This window comes from Anser cygnoides, chromosome 8, assembly GCF_040182565.1.
Source record: "Anser cygnoides isolate HZ-2024a breed goose chromosome 8, Taihu_goose_T2T_genome, whole genome shotgun sequence".
NCBI lineage: Eukaryota > Metazoa > Chordata > Aves > Anseriformes > Anatidae > Anser > Anser cygnoides.
The window spans coordinates 23,532,194-23,551,548 of record NC_089880.1 but is presented as its reverse complement, the minus strand read 5'-3'; the positions used below and the strand labels follow the sequence as shown (position 1 = coordinate 23,551,548).

Here is a 19,355-nt window from a genome sequence, read left to right as displayed (position 1 = left end):
TCTCGGCTCCCTGTGGCACCCAGCTCCTGCACCCCAGGGAGGGGCACAGAGCAGCGGTGGAGCAAGCGGCAGCTGGGCCTTGCTTCACCCTGCACTGCACTGGGTGTGCTGGGGTGTGGGATGTGGTGATGCAGTGTTGCGTCCCCAGCACCCCAGGGGGCTTTCTGCAGGATTTGCTGAGCCCCAGGCAGAACTGGCCCCCAGGGATCAGAGGAGATGGGGAAATGTGGGTCTGGGCAGGGATCTGAAGGGCCAGCAGGACAGTCCCAGAAAGGCTGTAGGAGGGTGAGGAGGGTGATGGCTGTGCTGTCTGCTGCTCTCCCAGCCAGTGCAGCGTGGTGCTGGTGCGGCGAGGGTGCTGTCCCGCAGGTGAATCCTGCTGGGTCTCCCACCCACTCTGGGACACCCTGGATCAGTGTCATGCTGCCCGTTTTCACCTGAGCAGGGCTGTGGCACTGCTCATGCTGAGCTCGGGGCAGCAGCAGGGTGCGAGCCCCAAGCTCCCCGTCTGTGATGCTGCCAGCCTCAGGCACTCCTTCCCTGGCGGGGCTGAGCGCATCCTTAGTGCCAGGAGGTGCCCTCTGTACTCCTGCAGGCACCTGGCACAACACACACAGCCTGACAGCAGCATCGCCCACTTGCCAGGTGCCCCTTGCTTCCCCATCCTGACCCCAGGATGAAGCTCGGTGGTTCCCCTGACCTCTTTGTGCCCCGCTGGCAGCGCTGCTCAGCTTCTCCAGGGCTGGAGATCCCCGTCCCCCCAGCCAGAGCCACGCAGCTCCCACGGAAAAGGTGCTGGTTTAATGCTGCATCCCAGCCTGGAGCAAGCCCCCTGACAACACCGTATTCAGGGCGGCTGTGCCCAAACTGCAGTCCTGTCCCTAAAGCCCTGGGCTCAGCTGTGCTTGTTGATGTGGCGGGAATGAGCATGCACAGCCTCCACAAAGGCACCCACGTGCTCGGGGTTCATGTCGGGGTAGAGGCCGTGGCCCAGGTTGGCAATGTAGCGTTGGGTCCCGAAACCTTCCAGCATCTTCTTCACCAGCTCCCCGATCTTCTCCTGCAGACGCGGTGGGAAACCACGTGTCAGCCCAGGGTACCCCATCCCCATCAGTCCGCATCCAGCCTGGGACGTGAGACGGGGGTCACAGGTGGGGAAACCGAGGCTAGAGGCATACAGCTCACCTTGGGCGCATACAGAGCGCAGGGGTCCAGGTTCCCTTGCAGGGTGACGTCTTTCCCTGTCTGGGCACTGCAGTAAGAAGGAAGCAGGTGAGTTGCTGCATGTGGTGCAGAGACCGGGGGCAGACGGGTGCCTGCAGACCCCACCACGGGGCACGCAGGACCCCTCAGTGCAGCTCCTGGCTGCTGTGAGCACCAGGGCCTGGCTATGCCCACCTCTGGTTTCTCTGAACCAGAAATTTCCAGTCCTGGGATTCAGCAGGGCACCAGGGCAGGCAAAATGGTCAGGGCAGCCAGCCTGGGGTGCAGCGTGGGCACCTGGGTGCTGTGCTGGACTCTTACCGAGCTTCCTGGGGCCGGATGGTCCAGTCGAGACCGACCACCTCGTAGCCAGCTTGGGCCAGGTCACCCAGGGCGTAGTGTGCGTCCTTCGCAAAGATGATCTGGGGAAGGAGGAGACGGGCAGTAACTGGGTAAGGCCCCTCTCCAACAGCTGGAGCGCAGGATGCCAGGAACAGACGCACTGCTACATTGGTGACAGGTACCTAGAGCTGAGTCCCTGCACTGGGACTGGGGGGATTGTCAAGGGATGGGTGCAGCCCTTTGCACTGGTTCCCAGCCTGTTCTTATCCCCTCCCTCCCCTGGCCATGCTCTCACACCACGGACACCTCAGGCAGTTCTGACTCACCATGGGCACCAGCGGCAGCGCCTCTGCTTTCAGCTTGCTCTTCACTCCCCGAGCGATGTCTCGGATGTACGGCAAGGCAAACTCCTGAAACTGCTCTGGGCCCAGGTGCCCCGCGTGCGACTCGAACAGTTGGAGCGCCTGGCAGATACACGGAGCTGGGAGAGCTGCGGGCACCATGCAGTGCCTTGGTCCCTCCTCCTCCCAGAAGCCAGACCCCTTCTGCACCCTGTCCGCAGTCCCTGCCCCCCTGCCCGGACCTGTCCCAACACCCCTGGACATACCTGCGCTCCAGCAGCCACCTGCCCCACCAGGTAGTCGGTGACAACGTCAGCCAGCAGCCGCAGCAGTTGGTGGCTCGCTTCAGGGTGACGGTAGAGCCAGCTCTTGGCCTTGGACATTGTAGTGGAGCCGCCCCCTTCAATCATGTAGGACATAAGCGTCCACTGCGGGAAAGAGGAGCGGAGTGAGGAGGGTGACTAAGATGGAAAACATGCGAGGGGCTGGTAATGGGGTCGGTGTTGAAGACAGACCCCTAAGCAGCAGCAGCAGCTCTGCATTTAGTGTCCCCTACACATGTAGGAGGGCTACGAGCTGGTCCCTGCAGCTCTGGGGGTGCCAGGACCAGAGTCACCCCAGAGGGAAGAGCAGGGAACCCCACCTTGCAGAGCCTCATCACTTACAGGCGCCCCGGAGAAGCCGATGAGGGGCACTTTGCCCTCCAGGCTGTGTCGTGTCAGCGTGATGGCCTGGAAGACGTAACCCAGCTCTGCGGTCACGTCCACCTTCTTCCGTAGTTTCAGCAGATCCTCCACCTCCTTCAGGGGCTCTGGGAATGTGGGTCCTTTGCCAGGGACCATGACAACCTCCATGCCCAGTGCCTGGGAACGGGGGAGAATGGAATAACGGTCCCAGACCCAGCCCCGTTCCCAGCCACTGCTCCCCACCACCAGCCGTGACTCTCACCTGAGGCACCACCAAGATGTCAGAGAAAATGATAGCAGCATCCAGGGGGAATCGTCTGAGGGGCTGTGGATAGCAGAGGGGAAGAGGCAGCATGAGTGAGGGGCTGGGACACACACGTGCAGCAGTGGGGTCCCCAGGATGGGACAGGGCCCTGTCTGATAACCAAGGACCCCTGAGCTAAGATTTGGGCTGCACAACCTACTGGGGCCACCTGGAGGTAAGGGCCAGACCTAAGGTTTCTCCCCATCCCCATTCCAGAGGGGATGGTGGACACACAGCCTCCCCGGGGGACGCTCACCTGTAGCGTCAGCTCACAGCACAACTTGGGGCTCCGGCAAGTGGCAAAGAAATCCTGTGCAGCCCGGGTCTCCCGAAACTCTGCAAGGAACCTGCAGCTGTGACAAGGTGCGTGCTGCCCCCCCCGTCACCGCCCCCCAACCCCTCACGCCGCCACTGACTCACCAGGCAGGTAGCGCCCTGCCTGCCGCATGCACCACACCGGGGTGTGCTCCGTCTCCTCGCCGCGCGCCGCACGCAGGAACGTGTCATTCTTCAGCTTGGGGAAGCCTTTGGGGCTGCAGGAGAAAAAGCAGAGGGGTGTTAGCACCAAAGAGGGGACCGGGTGCCCCGCCAGGACCCTGGGGCTGCAGGTGCAGGGCTGGTGGCTCGTCCCTGCTCCCCGGCCGGTGACTGCAGGGTAGGGGTTTGCACCCAGCTGGGTCCATGGTGACAAACGCTCCCTCCTTGTCACCTCCCAGGGCCTCTTTGGGGGGGACAGCAGGGCCCTCCCTGGGGACAGGCAATGCCCAGCCCCCGGTCTGTGAGATTACGTTATCAGGGGCAGCAGTTGCTCCTGCCTGGGGAGATTTGGGACCAGCAGGGCCCGGGGCACTGGCAGCCCCGCCGCGGGCTGTCCCCAGCCCCTATCTGCGCTGTGCAGCACGGGGATGGCGGCGTGGGGCAGGGTCCCCAGAGCTCCAGGCGCCCGCAGAGCTGGTCACCCCATGTCCCCAACCTCCTCCCGGTGCTGTCACCGCTCCTGAGCTGCAGCCCAGGCTGCCCACGCATGGGGTGGGACAGGGACCCTGCAGGGGACAGCCAGCACCGTCCTGCTCTGACGGGTGGGGGCCGCAGGGACAGATGCTCAGAACCTCCATGGGGGTCCGTGCCGCTCCAGTGTCCCCAGTGAGCCATCTGAGGGCGGGATCGGCTCCCCAGTGCCACACCAGTGTCCCCAGTGCCACAGCAGCGTCCCCTGGGTCATACCACCCCAGTGCCACAACAGTGTCCCCAGTGCCACAGCACTGTCCCCAGGGTCAACCAACACCTCCCCAGTGTCCCCAGTACCACATCACCCCAGTGCCACCCCAGTGTCCCCAGTGCAACCCCAGAGCCCCCAGTGCAGGATCCCAGCTCCACGCACCAGTGTCCCCAGTTCCACACTTGGATCGCACCAGTGTCCCCCACAAGGGACCCCCGGGCCACACCGGCGACCCCCTCACGGGACCTGGAGCGGGCACAGGGGCAGCCCCGCGGGTCCCCGCTACTCACACGAGCCGCTCGCCTCCCTCCATCCTGCGCCGCTTCCCGGCCCGCCCCGCTCGATCCTGCACCGCCCCCCGCCCCGCCTCACGGCCGCCGCCATCTTAGCACCACCCCGCCCCGCCGCCTCCGGCACGGCCGCCGCCATCTTGCCCCGCCCTGTCCCCGTCCGTACGCCGCCATCTTGCCCCGCTCCCCGCCCCTCCGTACGCCGCACGGGCGCCGCCATCTTGCCTCCGTCCTCCCCTCGGGCGCCGCCATCTTGCCCCGGCGGCGGGCGGGGTTTGCCGTAAACCCGCGAGTACCGACCCCCCCCCCCCGCCCTCCTCCTCCCGGTGCCGGTGGCCGGTGCCCGGAGCGCGATGCGTGCGGGCGGGGAGGCTCCGCACCAGGTGCTGGGCCGGCTGCGGTTCCTGCTGCAGTGCAGCGAGTGCTTCCGCCGCGCCCGGGCGCTGCCCGCCGCGCTGTGCTACGTGCCCCGGGAGGTGCAGTACAAGATCTGCAAGGACCCCGCCGCCGCCGCCGCCGCCGCCGCCGCCCGCAGCCTGCTCAGCGTCTGGGACAGCCCGGGGCCGGCGCGGGGCGGCAAGCGGGCGGCGCGGGCCACCATCGAGGTGCGGAAGGGCGGCTGCCTCCGCGCCACCGGCGAGGAGTACTGCAACGGCGCCGGGCTCTGGGTGAAGCTCAGCAAGGTAACGGAGAGGGCACCGGACCCCCCTTTGCCTCCCCCGCCCTCTATCCCCGCCGAGCCCTCCCCGGGGTGCCCCTCCGGGACCGGGAGGCCGCTCCGCCCTGCCCCGCCCTGCCCTGCCCGCGGAGGGGCCCGGCCGCCCCCCCCCGGCCGCCCCCGGTCACCCCCTGTCACCGCCGGGTGCCTCCTGCCGCCCCCACCGCCACCCCCTGGCACCCACCCCCCCCCATGTTTCCCTCCTGCTGCCCCCCCGTCCCCCTCCAGCCCAGCACACCACACCCCGCAGCCCAGATCCTTTGGGCACAGGACGCACCGCCCTCCTCCTGCCCCGGGTCCAGGCCTCAGCCACGACCCGAGGATCATTTTCCTACTCCTGCAGGAAAACAGGGTGTGGGCAGGGCGTCTGGGGGGTCTGCCACAGCACCTCGGGGCCCTACATGCAACAGTGAACACGCCTCTGGTGGCCAGGGCTGTAGCAGGGTCACGGTGGTGCCTGTCTGAACACAGGCAGTGTTTCTGAGCAGGACAGGCTCGGGGGGTTTATTTAAACCTTTGACAGATTCCCCATCCCTTGGGGTCTACAGCATCTTGGTGTGCGTTGCCTGTCTTCTCCCCTCTGCCTCTGTCCCGTGGTTGAGCCCGGGATGGAGATCCCAACAGAATGCGTTTTCCCATGCAGGAGCAGCTGGAAGAGTACAAGAGTGGCTGTGATCTGGAGGAAGGCTGGGTCCTGGTGTGCAAGCACGCAGAAGGAGGGGACAGGCTGGTCCCGGTCGAGTCCACGGAGAGGATCCAGAGGCAGCAGCAGCTGTTTGGGGTTGATTACAAACCTGTGATCAGGTACGGAGCTGTGGCTCACATCCTCTCTTCTCTGTATGTCACGATAACTGACATGGCTCCCTGGGCGGCTTCAGAAGCACACATGCAGCATCTTGCTTTCCTGGCATCTTGGAAGGGTGCAACATGCAGGAAATGTCAAAATCCCCCTGCAGACCCTGACTTAGAAAAGAAATCAAGATTTTGCTGCCCACAGTGAGGAGCTGGAGAGGTGTTAAACCTTAGGTCTCTGTATTTTAGAGTCTTCAGCTTGTTAATGTGAACCTGCTGTCTTCATTTGATGTCTCATTTTCCTTGCATGGAAGAGAGCAGTGAAGCTTTCATCCAGCTATGTCCTGCTGCTTGAGATTTTGTTGTATTGTCCCTCAGCCCTTTCTGCTCTGGACTGTAAAGCCCCAGCCCACTTGGCCACTTCTTACATTAAAATGAGGTAATAGGGAGTCCAGATAAGGAGTTACCCAGTTTTGCTTGGTCACGATGCTTGTTACCCACACAGCTGGGTGTGGACTGGCAGAAGTAAGGATGCTCTGAACAGAAATGGCATCTGATGAGACCTAATATGATGGAGGAAGGAGTGTGGTGGGGCTTTAAATTCATGTCTTCCCCTTCCAGCTACTTCTCAACCACCTGCTCCTTTCCCTTGGGATTCTCTCACTCCTTTTCCATCTCGTTTCAGATGGGAGCAAGTGGTGGATCTGACATATTCCCTGCGCCTGGGAGCGAAACCCAAGCCCATGGAGCAGGATGAGGCCGCAGTAGAGAGGCTTCGGTACGAGCTGTTTCGCAGTGCGTGCATGCTTCAGCTGTGGGTGGGTGCAAGCCACCGTCTCTCCCTGGCTGCTCAGACAGCCATCTCTTGTCAGCTGGGGAGTGGGGGAAGACAAGCAGTGGGGAAGCAAAGGGGAGCAGGGCTCAGCACAGTTCCTACTACTGAACCAGAAAGCAGGGTGAGACCAAGGCAAGCAGGACATGGAGCTGCATTCCCTGACCTATTCACCTGGCAGGAGTCACTGCAGCCTTGCTGTCCTTGTGTCTCCAGACTGCTGACCGCTTTGCCCTGGTAGGTTTGTGCCCCCGACATGGACTTACGAATGCGATGAAGACCTGGTGCATTTCTTGTATGATCATATTGGGAAAGAGGACGAGAACTTGGGCAGCGTCAAGCAGTATGTGGACAGCATCGATGTCTCATCCTACACGGTGAGTAGCGTGTGGGGAAAAGGAGCAAGGCTGCATCAGCCCTGCTGTGCCGTTGGGGTAGGGAGCGTGCATGGTGTTCCGCCCTGCTCTGAGTTGGTCTGGTCTGTGTTTGAGGATATGGGAGGGACGGCGTAGTTCCAGAGGGGAGTGTCACACAGTGTATTGTGTAACGAGGCCTCTGGAGGAACTGTACAAGCTGTGATCCCAGAAGCAAATGCTAATACTAGCTGCTAAGCTGGTTTTAGGGAGAGTTTCATACTCTGCAGTCTGTGTGTGATTCCAGAGTACGCTGGCAAGTCAGCCCCAGCTTCCCGTGCGCTCTGTACTGCTTGTGTCTTCCCACAGCCCAGCAAATGGGAACGAGCCCTCTGGCTCTACGATTCATGTCAAAAGTAGCCACTAAAGGGAAATTAATCCTACCCCTATCTGATCCTCCCTTCATTCACTGCCCTTTTCCAGGAAGACTTCAATGTGTCGTGTTTGACCGACAGCCATGCCGACACGTACTGGGAGAGTGACGGGTCCCAGGGCCAGCACTGGGTGCGGCTCAACATGAAGAAAGGCACCATCGTCAAGTGAGGCTTTTCTCCTCTGTCTGCTGGCTTGCAGCTGGGGCAGGCACTGCAGCCCCTGCTCTGTGCATGAGCCTGTCACAGCCCTAGGTTGCCCTGCTCTCCCTGACCCTCGTCCCCTGCTCTGGCTCTGGGCTTGAAAGGCACTTAGCCAGCATTGTCACCGGTACCCAGGGGGCCCAGCACCGTCTGCCTGTGCCTGGACCAGGCCACGAGGGGGGAGCAGTGGTGGGTGTTGAGCTGCAGAGCTGTCTTCTCATTTCATGCTTCCTTTTGCAGGAAGCTCCTGCTGACCGTTGACACCACAGATGAGAACTTCATGCCCAAGCGGGTCGCTGTGTACGGGGGTGAGGGGGACAATCTGAAGAAACTGAATGATGTCGGCATTGATGAGTGAGTGGATGGAGGTGGGGAGTGTAGCATGGCCCCTCCAGGGGCCTGAGGCACTAGGCACCCCAACCATAAGCAGTCATGCTAGCACCAGCCTTGCTTTAGAGTCCCAGGGCCTTGGGAGAAGCATGCTGCATCTCTGCAGCCTAACAGGCACTGTGAAACCCCGTTCCCATCTCTTACAAGCCTGGCCTTGATGGTTAGCACAGAAATGCCAATGCAACCCTGTAGCTGCTGGGTTAATTCAGGCAGCTGGGACCAAACAGGAGCATGTTGCCTAGGCCTGAGACACCAGGAGTCTCGGGCATTCGCGTGGACCGTGTTGTGGCAGTGATGGAGACGGGTGCCTGGGTCTGGGTTCCTCCTTCAGCCTCCTATTTCAAGGATGCAAGCCCTCTTTCCTTACAAGCAGCCAAGTGGATTGTGGCAGGATGAACAAGGGAACAGCTCTGCAGCCCCTGTCTGTTCTGTGCTTGCAGGAGTTACATTGGGGATGTGTGCGTCCTTGAGGACATGACGACGCACCTGCCTGTCATCGAGATCCGGATTGTGGAGTGCAGAGGTAGGGCTGGGTGTTATGGCCACATGCATAGCGCACCTGTGACATACTGTACATTTATTTTGTTCCCGTGGCTTGTACTTCTTGGCCCTGTTGGCTGTTTCAAATGAGATGTGAAAGAACCATGGGAAACTCCAGGGCAACCTGGAGGTTTGCAAGCCGTGTGCTTTCAGCCTGTTTTTCCCTACCTCTGTTTCTTTTGTTGTTGTTTTTATTCTTCTCTAAATCCCCCATTTCTAAACAAAGGTATTTCAGGCTCCCAGTGCTGATGAGGATGGTCATGTTCCTAGTGCTTTCACTTACAGCCCTCTCTCACACAACTGGCTTGCTGGGGCTGGAAGGCTTGCTTTCTCATGGGCTTAGCGTATTATCTGTTGGTCTTCCTTTGGCAGATGATGGGATTGACGTTCGCCTCCGGGGCATCAAAATCAAATCCTCCCGACAGAGGGACTTGGGGCTCAGTGCTGACATGTTCCAGCTGGCCAATTTAGTACGCTACCCGCGCCTGGAAGGGACAGACCCTGACCTGCTGTACCGGAGGGCTGTGCTCATTCAGAGGTACTGCATGGAGGGGGCACGCTGTGGGGTGCTGTCTGCAGGGATTGGTGACCTCTCTAGCCCAAATAGGGTTAGAAGCTGTAAAGCTGTGTGACTGCCCTTGAGACAAGCATCCTGGAGGAAATAGCAGAGGCTTTTAAGAGCAACGTGGGTTTTCTGGGGTAGCTTCCCTACATTTTAAGAGGAATCCTGCAGCTCAAGTTCAGCCTCTTGCATGTTGCCGGCGCAGCATATCTATGCTGAGGGAGGGAAAGGGGTGGGGGAGCAGGTGAATGCAGAGTCCCTTGTGAGAAGTGCATGGTCCCTGAGGTGCTGAGGGAGTGGGAATTTGGTACCAAAGGCTATGTGATTTAAAAGGCCAAGCTGGGTTGTGTTTGGATCAGTTGCTGCTTTTCTGCTTGTGTCTGGACTGCCTGGCCTGGAACAGGCTTATGCAGATGCCTGTCCCTCCAGGGTGTCGCAGTTCTGTCTTTGGGATTTAGGTTCATCAAGCTCCTGGATAGTGTCCTGCATCACTTGGTGCCAGCCTGGGATCACACTATTGGCACGTTCAGCAAACTTAAGGTGAGTGATTCCCTCTGTGTCTTACAGGGCCTCAGTCTGGCAGGGTGATTGAACTTGGGCTGTGGCAAGGGAGACAGTCAGTCCTTGTTGCCTTTAAAGCAGCTCAAGGGAAATACCTGGCTGAGATCCATTCATTAAAGCTGTGAAAGGCGATATTGTTTTAGAGACTAGTTTCCTGCTAGAACACTGGTGGGGGAAACGTGTAGCTATGCAGTAACAAGTAGAATGAAAACAGGACTCTGGGGTGAGAGCACTGCATCCACAAAAGGACCCAGACCATAGCAGAACCGGGTGTGTGAGCTGGGCACACATCCCCTCTGAGATCGCAGCCCAGGACGCTCTGTTCCTGCACTTGCTGCCAGCAGTTTTGAGCTGGCTGTGTCCAAATGGCAAGGCTTCTTACCAATGACTATTTTCTGGCTTTTGATTTGTGTCTTTCTCATAAGACTCAGCTTGTCCCTCCAGTTGTCTGTTTTCCTCACATCTTATCCCAGAATGCATATGCCTGGCATTGCTAGGGTAGGCCAATTCTGTGTGTTTCCAGACAGAACTCTCTAGTGTTAGAGAGCACTGCAATTCCTGTGCCAGCTTAGCTTAAGACCCAAAGCATTTGAGGATTCTTGTTTGTCTAGCAAAGCTTGGTTTGATTACAAATAGGAGCAATAGTAAGACTTATGTTGTGGTGAGAGTGAGGGAGAGTCCAAGCAGCACTGGAGTGTGAGTATCAGATGACTGCTGATGGGAGAGAGGATTGGGCTTGCTATCTCCGTGAAGCCAGAAAGTAAATTCTTTCACAGACATCAGATCAGATGGAGCAAATGCTGTCAAGGAGAATGTGGCTGTGTGTGGAAGGCAGAGCTTCTGGGAAGGGAAAAGACCTGGCAGTGCAGTGGCTTCAGTAGGAAGCAGGTAATGTTTTGGGCACTGGGCACTTCTGACATTTTGAACTTCCCTGTTGGCAGCATATCAAGCAGTTCCTGTTGCTGTCCAAGAGGCGCACAGCTCTCATTACCCAGTGTCTGAAGGACTCGGAGACGAGCAAGCCCAACTTCATGCCGCGCCTCTATATTAACCGACGCCTGGCTATGGAGCACCGAGACAACCCTGCTCTGGACCCCAGTTGCAAGAACGCTGTCTTCACCCAGGTACTGCTCCTCCTGGAGATGTCCCCACTGCTCTGAGGAGAGCAGAGCACCCTAAAACCAAAATGAACCACGTGGAGGTGGGTGGAGGGGGCAGCTTGGGAGCTGGAGTAACCTGGTGACTTCAAGGCTTCTTCGCATGACTCCTAGACTCTGTGGTTACATAGTGCCTATGGTCCCTTATCCAGGAATATCTTCTAGGAGGGATTTGGGATATGTGAGCTGAAGTCTTTGCTCTGTACTAGACTTTGTGACACGTTGCTAATCCAGAGCATAACAATCTCATTACACTTAAAGGACAGTAAAGACTTCTTGTATGACAACAATAATTCAGCTGCACACCATTCTGTGATTTTACAGCAAATCTTCCTATTGTCATTCTCCCCATCTTCAAAAGACTGATTGCTTGATGTGTGCACAAATAGCTCTGGATGCTGTGAGTTTTCATGTGTTTGGTGCACCTCTGAGACTAGAAAGCTCCAAGGATTGGCTGGGCTCCTAGACCATTTAGAGATCAGCTTCAGTCAGTATTTAGGGAGTTGAGACAAACCAGATTCCTTCCAATTTTCAGCCTTACTTGGTACCAGTTCTCCTGGAGAGGGGATACCAGCCTTGATCTTCTCTGTTGCAGGTATATGAAGGCCTGAAACCCTCTGACAAGTTTGAAAAGCCTCTGGATTATAGGTGAGCAGCATCTGGGGTAGGGAGGGGAGCGTGCAGTGCTGGGAGCTGTGTCCTCTGTCACAGCAGGGTGTTTGGGAAGCGCCTGTGTGTCTTGTGCTCTGGAGAGGGTTTGCTAGGGCGGGAGCCAGCTCAGCCATGGGATCAGGGCCTGTTCCCCAAGGTGTTTCCTCCCTGCTGAGGACGCAGCTGACTCTGGAGATTGAGGTTTTGTCCTGTCCTAAGCCCAGGCTGGTCTGCCACAGACCCCTGGTGTCCCTGCTGCCTCTCCAGTCTCTCCTTGGGTCTGGGCGTGCAGGGGTTGAGCAGCCACTCATGCAGTGCCTGGTTCTCCACAGGTGGCCGCTGCGTTACGACCAGTGGTGGGAGTGCAAATTCATCGCAGAGGGCATCATTGACCAAGGTAGGGGCTGCGGGGGGAAGGGGCTCCTCTGGGGCAGAACTGGAGGTTGGTGGGGTGACTCTGTTGCTGCGGGGCTTCTCGTTAACTTCCAGCGTTACTGCTGCTGGAGGAGAGAGGGAAGGCAGGTCACCTTGTCCTGCTACCCCTTGTGATGTCCTGGGTAAGGAGTACTGTGCTGACACAGGTATCAGACCTCTGTTAGTCATTAGCAGCAACTTTGACAGTGCCAGTGTCAATAACCAGACAGCCACTCTGGCTATCCTTCTCAGGCCAGACCAGGGATGTTAATTCTATTGTCTTATTTCCTCTGGTGCTGTAAGGCTGTGGCAGGAGCCGCCTGCTCAGCTGTGGGCTGGGCTGAACCATAATTCCTTGCCTTTTTGTTCCATAGCTCCGAGAACCACCACAGGAGGAGTATCCATCACTAAAAATGCCATTCTTTTGGGATTGCAGGTGGCGGTTTTCGGGACAGCTTGGCGGACATGTCAGAGGAGCTGTGCCCCAGCTCAGCAGACACTCCTGTGCCCCTGCCCTTCTTTGTGCGCACGTCCAACCAGGTGCTGTGGGTTGGGGTACTTGAGGCAGACAGTGCCTAGTGCACAGTGCTGTGCCTGGCAAAGCAGTGCTGTCCCTGTCCCCTCGCGTGCCTGGGATGCACCTACCTTTGCGAGTCAAAAGCCTTTCCTCATGAACCCTGAAGGGCTGGACAGGTTGCTTTGTGACATTTAGTTTTAGGATTAGTTGATAAGCATCTGGATACTTCTCTCGCTAGGAATATTGCCAAGGGTGTTGGGTGGGGTGTAGCCCTCTTCCATTGTGAGAAATCCCCAGGGTCACTGCAAAAACTGTTTGTGGTGCTTCATGCTGGGCTGAGATTATGACTCGGAGTTTTGACTCTTGCTCCTGTAGGGCAACAGCACTGGAGAAGCTAGGGACATGTATGTCCCCAACCCCTCCTGTAAAGACTTCCCAAAGTACGAGTGGATCGGGCAGATCATGGGAGCAGCTCTGAGGGGCAAGGAGTTTCTGGTGAGTTTTCAACCTTGTCTGTGAATTGAGTTTTGCCACAAAGGGATTGTTAGTCGTTTTCTGCAGCCTGTCCAACAGGAGCACAGGCAGGCCCTGTCACACACTGGGGAAAAAGGTGTTTGTCAGGATTTGGGGCTGAAGTATTAGGAGACCTCACAGTCTGAGTTTTGGGAGATGCTGCTGGGAGCCTGGGAGAGGGTGTCCGGTCTCTGCTAACTTCCGTGTAGGCCGAGGTACCTGATGAGCCCTGCATGAGGACAGGGAGAGTGAGGAACCTCCTTTGTGGTTGAGCCTCATCTCCATCTCTGGGGACATCTCCTTTCTCACAGACTCAGCAAAATTATTGTCCTCCTTCAGGTCCTGGCTCTTCCTGGCTTTGTATGGAAACAATTAACAGGGGAGGAGGTCAGCTGGAGCAAAGACTTCCCTGCTGTGGACTCTGTGCTGGTGAGAGGGGCTGGGAGGCTGTGCCTATGCTGTTCCTTGTAGCGCTCAGCAAGACTGTGATTTGCTTCCCTGCCCCCATGTTGTACTTGCCTCTTTCAAAGATGTGTTAAAAAAAAAAATACGCAAAAAGAGCACCATTAGCATTTAATACATCCCTCAGCTAATACAAAGATGTAGTTGTGCTGACTATTGCTTCCAGCAGACAATGCCCCAGGGGCTGCTAAACAGCAAGTGCAGCTGCAGGTCAGCATATCCCATGCTGTGCTGCTCTCAGTCACTCCAGCCCTTGTCTGGGAAGGGAGGAGATGGGGGCTCAGACACACCCCTGCCCGCTGGGCATCTCTCTTACAAGCACTTACCTGTGCAGGTGAAGCTCCTGGAGGTGATGGAAGTGATGGACAAAGACACCTTTGAGTTCAAATTTGGGAATGAGCTGACATACACAACGGTGCTGAGTGACCAGCGCATGGTGGAGCTGATCCCCAACGGCAGCAACACCGTGGTACGCTACGAGGACCGCAAGGAGTTCATCCGCCTGGTGCAGAAGGCTCGACTGGAGGAGAGCAAGGAGCAGGTAATGCTGCCCCATAGCATAAGTTGCCGTTTGTTCCCAGAGACATTTCTTCCAGTCTGTGTCTGATGGAATGCATCGCAGTTAATGTCCCTGTGTTCATTAGTGTAATAGCAGGAAGTCCTTCATGGTGACTTGTAGCAGCATGAGAGACGTGGGATTTTATTCCCAGCTATGATTCAGGCTTCCTGATTGAACTGGAGTGCATCTCTGCGGGATCCTGTTCCCCTTTCTAGGTGCCTTGGAGCATTTGCTGAGCAGTCACATGGCTTCAGTCCAGTAGTCTCCAGGCTCAACCCTGAGCCAGAACAGTAGGCAAGGCGTGCTGCTCACCTGCTTCGTCTCCTTTTCAGATCATGGCCATGCAGGCTGGGCTGCTGAAGGTGGTGCCCCAAGCTGTTCTTGACCTCCTCACCTGGCAGGAGCTGGAAAAGAAAGTCTGTGGAGACCCTGAAGTCACAGTTGACGCCCTGAAGAAGCTCAGTAAGTGAAGGGCTCTGCCAAAAATTCTTTCCCTGAAAACATTCTATCCATGCTGGGACAAGGAGAGGTGTGGGAGGCAGATACTAGCTTTTATTACAGTAAGAATGTGGGCCACTTTGTGCCCTTAGCTGGATGCTGACAGGGGCAGGGGTTCTCCAGTCCCCATCCTGGGCTTCAGAGGAGGGGTGGGACATCTGTGGGATGCCAGTAACTGAGCTTCTGTGGAGCTGAGACATGGATCTGGACATGTTTTCTGGGGGAGGCCTGAGTACATGTGTTCCTTGCACCCTGGGTCTTTGTGCTCACACCCTGCAAGTACCTCAGAGCTTCTTTCTGTGCTTGTAGAGGACCTATGGATGAGCAGGGGAGACCCTGCTCTTATTTATCCATGAGGAGCTGGAATCTCTAATAGAATCCTTTTCTGTATCCTTTTTGCCAGCCCGGTTTGAGGACTTTGAGCCACTGGACACCCGTGTTCAGTACTTCTGGGAAGCACTCAACAACTTCACCAATGGTGAGTGACTTGTTCTACCCCTGCACATCTACCCCTGTGTGCTGGTGGGAACTGGGAGAGTGAAACCACCCTCGTTGCTGCCTGGGGAACAGGTGGGAACCAAGTAGAGCAAGCTGTTGGGCCAAGGGAAAGCTCACTAATGCTGGGGATACCTGGAAGTGGCTGTACTTGATCTCACATCTCCCTGGGACCTGCTGATGTCTTGGCTCTCCCTTCACAGAGGATCGTAGCCGTTTCCTCAGATTTGTCACTGGCAGAAGCCGCCTTCCAGCACGGATCTACATCTATCCAGACAAACTGGGGTGAGTACGTTTTTTATGTAGACTGTGAGACTAACAGATCAAAGGGATCTGTGGTCTGCTCTTTCCTGCCTCGTTGGCTTGCTGGTTCTGACCAGTTTGTCACCTTCCCTAAGCTCTGAAACGACAGATGCATTGCCGGAGTCATCCACCTGCTCCAGTACCCTCTTCTTGCCCAACTATGCCACGTAAGTTTTGTTGCTTCCCTGCTTCTGGGAGATTCTCTCTATGGGCTCTCTTAGTTTTGATGCTGACCTATAGAGCTCCCATTGCTTTGCCACACTAACGTTCCCCAAACTGCCTTGTGGCTGCTGTGATTTAATCTGTGAGCAGCTCTTGAAGCATAGCCTCCATCTTGTCATCTCAGCTGGCAGATGTAGCAATGGCAATTACTTTTTGTTTTTTCCCCTCTTACCATCCCTAGAGCCAAGGTATGTGAAGAGAAGTTACGCTACGCGGCCTATAACTGCGTGGCCATTGACACGGATATGAGTCCGTGGGAAGAGTGATGTTGCAACCTGACCAAGAAGCACGGACAATCACTTGACAGAACCATGCAGAGGGAAGAGCTCCCTTGTCCCCGCAGGATATGTATATATAATAAACATGTAGGTGTGAAGCCCGGCTCCCTGCAGTGGTAACCAGCACCGCTTTGGACACGGAGGTTTGGAACTTCAGCAGGGTGGGAGTTAGCTTGGAGTGTAAATGGGACTGTAGTCATGAAACCTTGTTCCCAGCCCTCATACATCAAAAAGGTCTGGTAGACTTCTGCAATGAGTGTTTTCTCCAAGCGTCCCCATTGCAGCCTCATAACTTACTCTTTCCAGGTTGTGCTCTGCTCCAAAGAGAAGTGGGTAGGGCCCCGAAGCTGCACAGCAGGTTACAGTACAGGACAAAGAACTGGGAGCTGCAGCTGAGACCATGGGGGTGCTCAGAGAAGCTCGCTGCCCTAGTCTGAGTGTCCTGACCACATTCATTTGCCTTGTTCCTGACTTAAGTGAGGTCATGGAAATGTGATGATTCATCTAAGTTTATGAAGAAATGGAGCAGGCTGGTGACAGGTGCTGCAGGGGTGCCTCTGACCACCAGGTGTCACGACAGACCTTCACAGCACGACTGTGGGTGCTGTCGGGAGAGGACTCCCATGCTGTTACATCCCACAGAATCCCTGTTCCTGTGACCACCCGTGGTTCCTTGCACGGCAGCAACTGCCGGGGAAGCTGCTCCCCTTCAGGAGGTGGGAACTGTCTACTCCCTCCTGCTCTGTAACCTTCTGGTTCTGCATTCTGCCCAGGCCATGCTGGTAGCCTAGCAGCTGTTCTCCCGGGCTCTTTGAGCTATGGTTTTCTCCTAAAAGCCTGTGTTAAAATTAATCTGTTACGGTTCTCATGGAGATGTGCAGGCAGGGCCAAGCTCTTCTCCCAGACAGCGAGGGTAGGAGCAGTAGCAGGCAAGGCAGCACTGGGCTCCTCTCTGCCATGGGGAGGAAAGCCTTTGCCCCAGGGGAGAGGAGAGACTGTGGGTATCAGAGGTTGGAGCTCCTTGAGCAGGTTACGTGCTAGCAGGTCAGTGTGTGACTGAGGATCGGGCAATGAAAGCTTTACAGCTTCAAGACTATTGGAAATGTTTCTGGATCTTTCCAGCCCTGAGCAGGATTAGTCATTGCCTGGCACTGTGAGCTCCCAATGTCAGTCTGCTTTTATACCCCAGCTGCACCTCCAGTCCACGTGGTCGGTCGGACCATCGCTAGTAACAGCCACTGAGTCACTATCTCTGCCTTCACTGGCTAATGCTGTGAATTAAGGTTTATCTTGTTTTAACACTTCCTGCCTTTCTGTCCTCTCTTGAAGGAGTCCGTCATCCAGAAATCGCTTCCAGTTGTAAATGAAGTCCTTCCCTTTACCACTTCCCTTGGAAACTGCTGTATTCCCAGGCCTGTTGAGGGGCCGTACTGAAAGGAGTGTAGGATCAGCAGAGAACATGGGCTGAGGTCTCCTGCGCTGCAGTGAGTGGAAGGAGTAGGAAGTGGAGTGAGCAGGGAAGTTGTTTTTGGCAGCCATTTCCTGCAGCAGAGCCTTCCATGTGACATGGTGGGTGTTAAGCCCGGTCTGCTGGAGGAGTTTTTCTGCAGTTATCTCAGAATTGAGCTTATGACTTCGTGGCTGATTTCAACAAGCAGTGTGTACAGGAGCAGGGTCTGTGTGTGAGACCTTTCTGCTCTTGTGGCTGTCGTGTCCTAGGATGTTTTAAATGGCCAGGAGTGAGCTGGTGAGAGGGCTGTGACCTGCTGGCTTGGCCTTGGGTCAGGAGTGCCGCTGAAGGATCTTCAGCATCAAGCTGGAGAGCCCAGAAAGCAGCGGGGTAAGATAGGATTTAAATGGGCATCCTTTCTGGCCACCGACAGGTTGGAATCAATCCTGCTTTCTCCAGCTTTGCTCACTTGACTCTAAGGGAGAAGAGCAGAAGGTCAGGTCATTTATTGAGCAGAACTACAGAAGTAGGAGGAAAAATGGGCTCCTCTCTGGTGCTTTACTGCAGGGCAGGGGACGGACAGGTGGTTGATGGGCAGCGTGGAGATGGGTAGATAAAATAGCTCTGGTCACCTCCTCCAAAGGCAGAGGGTGAGCTGACATCAGCTGTGAGGACGGACAGGCTCTGTGTTATGGCAACGTGTTGGGGAATGACAACAGCAGTCGTTGCCATGTTTTTGTACTGTGCTGTAGAGACCCGTGAAAGCCCTTCCACTTGTAGGAAGAGCCGATCGCTGCAGTGAGGTCAGAGGACAAACGTGGCTGCTGAGTAAGGATCCAAAAAAAAACACCCCACAGATCATGATGTGCAAAGGTTAGCAGGGAATGGGGAGCAGGTAACTCACCTGGCTGTCCTCCGCAGCCTTGTACGTGGTGTTTTAAAGCCAATCACAAGTAAAATTTCTGCTGTGACAGCCCAGCAAATTGCAGAAAAGGTCAGCCTGGCCCTGTTCTGGCCAACGTCAGGAGGCAAAATTAGGTGTAATTTCAGTCCTGGGTTACATTCCTCCTCTTCCTCCTCCTCTGATCTCTTAAGCTGTGGGTAGTAGCTGTCTGCTACCGTGTTTGACACCGGCCAAGTGCCCCTGCCTGGGACTTGTGCTGTGTGTGGCCAGGGCGAGGGGGCCCTCCTGGGTAGCACAGGGAGCTGGGAGCAGGAGCCAGAGGCTGCGCGTCCCCATTCTGTCGCCGAGTTTCAAGCAGGTCAAGGTCAATTTTCAAGCCAGTGCCATCCTGAGAAAGGTGCTGACGCCTTGGAGCTGGGGTGAGGCAGAGCTAGGAAGCAACGGCAACATGTGCCAGGGCTGCTAGCTTGAGGGGTGTGCACGGAAGGGCTGGGGGAGGGATTTGTGCTGTGGCAGCTCCGAGTAACTGTTCTCTCTTTCTCCCCCCTGCTTTCAGCTTGCTGTTGTCATAGAATAGCTTCAGGTGATGAATACGCACGTGTAGACTAGCTCCTCTTGTTATTCCACTAATACCCTGGACTATGACAAGCTATAAATAGTTTGGCAGGATCTGTCTGCCCCTACCTCATGTAGGCTCTAAAATAAAGCGAACTAACTACTGACTCCTGGTGTTTCTGACAATTTGTCTGCCAGGGCTGGGGCTCCTGCATGTTTCTGCCACGTTAAGCAGTGCTGGAGAAGGATGTCACGAGAGGCAGCTGGAAGTGAAGCAGAAATTGGCCCTGGGGGGAGAAGAGCCTGGCCCTCGGGGAGCTCCTGTTCAGCGGCACTGCCGGGGTGCCAGCTGTCCCCTGGGGCTGCACCGTGCCTCTGCAGGCAGGGATGGAGCTGGACTATGACCCGCTGCGCGAGCTCGCAAGCGCAGGAGAGGCGTGGGGACCTTTGAGCTCTGCCAGCCTCGCTCTTCGCTGCTCCTGCTCCCTGAATGCCTATCTCTGTGCCCAACCCAGGGCGATACAGGTAGCGTGGGGTGGAGCTGAGTCGTTCTCACCGCGTTGTGTGACAGATGTGACACGGCGTGACGCACTGCCAGCGCTATGGGCT

The 19,355-nt window shown here is 56.6% G+C and overlaps 2 protein-coding genes across 5 annotated transcripts; one reads left to right on the top strand and one right to left on the bottom strand.

The window, feature by feature from the left end:
* Positions 1-782: 782 nt before the first annotated feature.
* Positions 783-5,445, bottom strand: UROD (uroporphyrinogen decarboxylase). Of its 3 annotated transcripts, none has more exons than XM_013176369.3 (10): positions 5,381-5,445; positions 3,297-3,409; positions 3,133-3,212; positions 2,835-2,897; positions 2,552-2,749; positions 2,153-2,314; positions 1,872-2,009; positions 1,525-1,625; positions 1,186-1,252; positions 783-1,060 (listed from the first exon to the last, which is right to left on the bottom strand). In XM_013176369.3, exons 1-10 carry the CDS (start codon positions 5,428-5,430, stop codon positions 896-898), a joined length of 1,137 nt encoding a protein of 378 aa, XP_013031823.3. In that variant the 5' UTR covers positions 5,431-5,445; the 3' UTR covers positions 783-895. The 3 variants fall into 3 exon arrangements, with proteins under 3 accessions (XP_013031823.3, XP_047914922.2, XP_066857977.1); XM_048058965.2 differs by lacking the exon at positions 5,381-5,445 and adding an exon at positions 4,386-4,484; XM_067001876.1 differs by lacking the exon at positions 5,381-5,445 and adding an exon at positions 3,546-3,574.
* Positions 4,634-18,913, top strand: LOC106033059 (E3 ubiquitin-protein ligase HECTD3). 2 transcript variants are annotated; one of them, XM_067001874.1, is made up of 21 exons: positions 4,637-5,068; positions 5,747-5,907; positions 6,581-6,673; positions 6,969-7,104; positions 7,564-7,679; positions 7,956-8,069; positions 8,546-8,628; positions 9,018-9,183; positions 9,666-9,747; positions 10,710-10,892; positions 11,521-11,573; positions 11,909-11,973; positions 12,427-12,530; positions 12,883-13,002; positions 13,360-13,449; positions 13,817-14,023; positions 14,374-14,503; positions 14,943-15,017; positions 15,238-15,319; positions 15,433-15,504; positions 15,741-18,913. In XM_067001874.1, the coding sequence occupies exons 1-21, from the start codon at positions 4,739-4,741 to the stop codon at positions 15,823-15,825; spliced, it is 2,547 nt and encodes an 848-aa protein (XP_066857975.1). In that variant the 5' UTR covers positions 4,637-4,738; the 3' UTR covers positions 15,826-18,913. The 2 variants fall into 2 exon arrangements, with proteins under 2 accessions (XP_066857976.1, XP_066857975.1); XM_067001875.1 differs by lacking the exons at positions 15,238-15,319; positions 15,433-15,504; positions 15,741-18,913 and adding an exon at positions 15,110-15,204 and having other exon boundaries at positions 4,634-5,068.
* The last annotated feature ends 442 nt before the right edge of the window (positions 18,914-19,355 follow it).

Bases quoted from the DNA above. Each gene is read 5' to 3' on its own strand.
- UROD (XM_013176369.3), bottom strand. From the start codon at position 5,430: ATGATCCTCGGGTCGTGGCTGAGGCCTGGACCCGGGGCAGGAGGAGGG. The intron at 2,898-3,132 runs GTGAGCGTCCCC...TGCTATCCACAG, and splicing joins GCTGTGAGCTGACGCTACAG to CCCCTCAGACGATTCCCCCT. The intron at 2,750-2,834 runs GTGAGAGTCACG...CCCCGTTCCCAG, and splicing joins ACATCTTGGTGGTGCCTCAG to GCACTGGGCATGGAGGTTGT.
- LOC106033059 (XM_067001874.1), top strand. From the start codon at position 4,739: ATGCGTGCGGGCGGGGAGGCTCCGCACCAGGTGCTGGGCCGGCTGCGG. The intron at 7,680-7,955 runs GTGAGGCTTTTC...TTCCTTTTGCAG, and splicing joins AAGAAAGGCACCATCGTCAA to GAAGCTCCTGCTGACCGTTG. The intron at 15,320-15,432 runs GTGAGTACGTTT...ACCTTCCCTAAG, and splicing joins ATCTATCCAGACAAACTGGG to CTCTGAAACGACAGATGCAT.